Source organism: Bos javanicus, unplaced genomic scaffold (assembly GCF_032452875.1).
Source record: "Bos javanicus breed banteng unplaced genomic scaffold, ARS-OSU_banteng_1.0 tig00000070_1, whole genome shotgun sequence".
NCBI lineage: Eukaryota > Metazoa > Chordata > Mammalia > Artiodactyla > Bovidae > Bos > Bos javanicus.
In genome coordinates this window covers 1-2731 of record NW_026893708.1, presented here as the reverse complement: position 1 = coordinate 2731, position 2731 = coordinate 1, and the positions used below count along the sequence as shown (strand labels likewise).

Genomic DNA, 2731 nt, shown 5'->3' with positions numbered 1-2731 from the left:
TCCTCTAGGAGGCTGGGTGGCCCGGGAGGGCTGGGTGGGGCCCTGCGACGACAGGAGAGGACCCCGGAGAAGGGCCCGGCGAGCCCGGGAGGCCCGCGGCAGCCGGGAGCTCGCCCGGGAGGGCGAGGTGCGCTCGTTCATCGGCAGAGGGCCCCAGGGAAGGCCCCGGCGTGTCCGGGGTGCCCGTGGCCGCCAAGAGCTCGTCTAGGAAGCTGGGTGCCCCTGGGAGGGCAGGGCCCACCCCTCGTCGGCAGCGGCCCCCGGGGAAGGCGCCTGCGTGCCCGGGACGCCCGTGGCCGCCAAGAGCTCATCTAGGAGGCTCGTCGAGCTTGGAAGGCTGGGGGCCTGGGGCTGTGGCTCCAGCGGAGGGGCCGTGCCTTCGCCGTAGGGTGACTCCGGCCACCGCGGGATGTGTGTCTCCGGCTGCCCAGGCGGCAGGATGGCCCCTTGCCCAGGCTGCCCGGGGGCCGTGACGGCAGGGGAGCACGCGGCCCAGGGAGCTGCTCCCTGGGGAGGAGGCGGTGGCCTCCCACTTGGCTGGAGGGCCGCCGGGCTGGGCTGGACCACGAAGATCATCAACGGCTGGCCCACGCAGACCCCAGAGGCAGCCCCGGGCACCCAGAAAGTGGGGGCCCCAAAAGGAGCAGCTGCAGCCAAGGGTGGCATGCTCTCCTGTGGCTGAGAGGGGCGAAGGGGAGGAGAGGTGCTCTGGACAGCGGGTGGGGCCCTTCGGTCCTCTGGAGCAGGAGTCGTCGTCGTGGCTGGTGCGCCGCCTGGCCCCTGGGCCCGGCCGTTGCCGGGCCCGCTTGGGCTCCGCTGGGGGTGCCGAGCTCTTCGGTTTTGAAACCATATCTAGGGGAGCAAAAGGCAGACAGGCACATCAGAAGCCGTGGCCGTCCAGATCACCCACCGTGCTGGCGCGCCGCGGCGCCCGTTCGACAGCCCGCCCGGCCGCCCGGCCTCTGGTCTGTCAGGCCCAGGGCGACTTCTGCAGGGCCATTTTCTGCAAACGAATCCCTTGGCCCTGGGAAATGAGGGGTGCCCGCACGGCCAGAAGCGGCCCAAAACCCTCCACTCAGGCCGCCGACTTTCGGCCCCTTCCCCAGCCCCAGCCCCAGCCTACGTGTATCCAGCTCCAGACGCTTGGCAGGCCTGAACCCTCCTTGCTCCTGGGCCACGTCCTGGGCCCGTGCGCTGGCTGGAGAACTTACCTGGATGCGAGGTTCTGGGATTCCCGTCTGACGAGCCAGTTCCTCCCTGGCGGCAATCCCCGGAAGCGATCCCTCGTGAAGGCTTGCACGAGGATCCTGGTCTGAGAAGGAGAGATGACTGTCCTCTTTCTCCGGGCCTCTCTGGCCGAGTCTTCTACCAACGAAAGGAACACACCGAGAGGGGAGGACGTTAAGGCCCGTGGGGCGTTCACGGCACAGACACCCTAGAGGGTGTGGAGGGGAGGGAGAGGCCCACACCCCTGAATCACTACAGGTGGCTCTGCCGCCGGGGCAGGGCTCTAAGGAATACACCCACAGATGGATCGCGTGCCTGGGTCCCTGGTGGGCGCGTGCGTGTGCACGCACACTCCCCACACACGCATGTCCCTGGGTGTCTCTCTCCTCCTCCGGCCTTGCCGCCGAGTGCCCTGAAGCATGGTCCTCGGCCAAGGCTGCCCGGGCAGCCGGAGCCTAAGGTTCCCGACGGGGGCTGGGGAGGGGGTGCAAAGGGGAACACTGCGGCCCGCCCACGCCGACTGGGGGCGTCTTGCCCCGATCTGGGACACTGATGGGGGCAGCAACCACACAGCCCTGTTTCCTCCTCCTCCTCACCCCCTCCCCCTAACCCCCACCCCCACCCCCGTGGTGTTTCTGGGCCTCCCGTGCTCATCCACCAGCAGAGAGTATTCTCTGGCGAGAGGGGGGAGGGTTCGGGACCCCTCTGGGGGACTTGCCTTTGGAGAGAACGCTGGCTAATTTACCTTGAGAGGAAGACTGAGGTCGGGGAGGTGGCGACGGTGGCCTGGGCGTAGACGTTGGCCCCCTTCCCCTTCTTGGCGCACGTGTTCAGACGGCGGCCGGCTCTGCTTTGACCGTCTTCTACGTTGGTTTTGAAACCAGACCTAGGGGCAAACAGAGAGAATTCCTTCTCAGGAGAAAGGCCGCCAGATGCTTTCAGCTGCCTTGGATCGGCATGGAGAGCCTTGAAAGGGAGAACGGGTGGAGAGGCGGGGGGCTACCTGAACTCTGCTTTCGTCAACGCCGAGCTCTCGGGCCAGTCGTTCTCTGGTGGCTATCCCAGGGTAGGGGTTCTGTTGAAAGAGCGCTTGCAGGGCGACCTTCTGGCTCGGCTTCAGAACGAGCCTCCTTCGAGATCCTGTGGCGACGGGGTCTGTGGAAGAAGAGAAGAAAGGAAGCGCCTCAGACCAGAGCACCTGGTGGAGGACTCGACGGGGAGCCCAAGCATGCTGCCCACCCAGGGCAGTTGCCCCTGTGCCTGAGCAGAGCCGGGAGCCCGGGGACGGTGTGCATTTGGAAGTCGCTTGGCTACAGCCCGACAGCCAGGCTGAGAGGCAAGGGGCGGTAGCCCCCACACCCACCCCCACCCAGGCCGGAATGCAAGAAACGCGAGCAAGCAGAAAGGAAACCAAACCCAGCCCCAAACAAAGGCGGCAAAGAGTCCCCACCCCCCACCCCCCAACGAAGACCACGACACTATCCCGCCGCATGTTTCCACCCGT

General features: G+C 67.1%; 1 protein-coding gene across 1 annotated transcript; it reads right to left on the bottom strand.

Annotated features, from left to right (window-relative positions):
• Positions 1 to 204: 204 nt before the first annotated feature.
• LOC133243986 (double homeobox protein 4-like protein 4) lies at positions 205 to 2382 on the bottom strand (the record flags this gene model as incomplete). Its single annotated transcript, XM_061410669.1, has 6 exons — positions 205 to 647; positions 715 to 852; positions 911 to 1024; positions 1124 to 1257; positions 1973 to 2169; positions 2231 to 2382. Coding segments are annotated over 6 exons (1178 nt in total), but the record flags the coding sequence as incomplete, so codon positions are not given.
• Between the last annotated feature and the right edge of the window lie 349 nt (positions 2383 to 2731).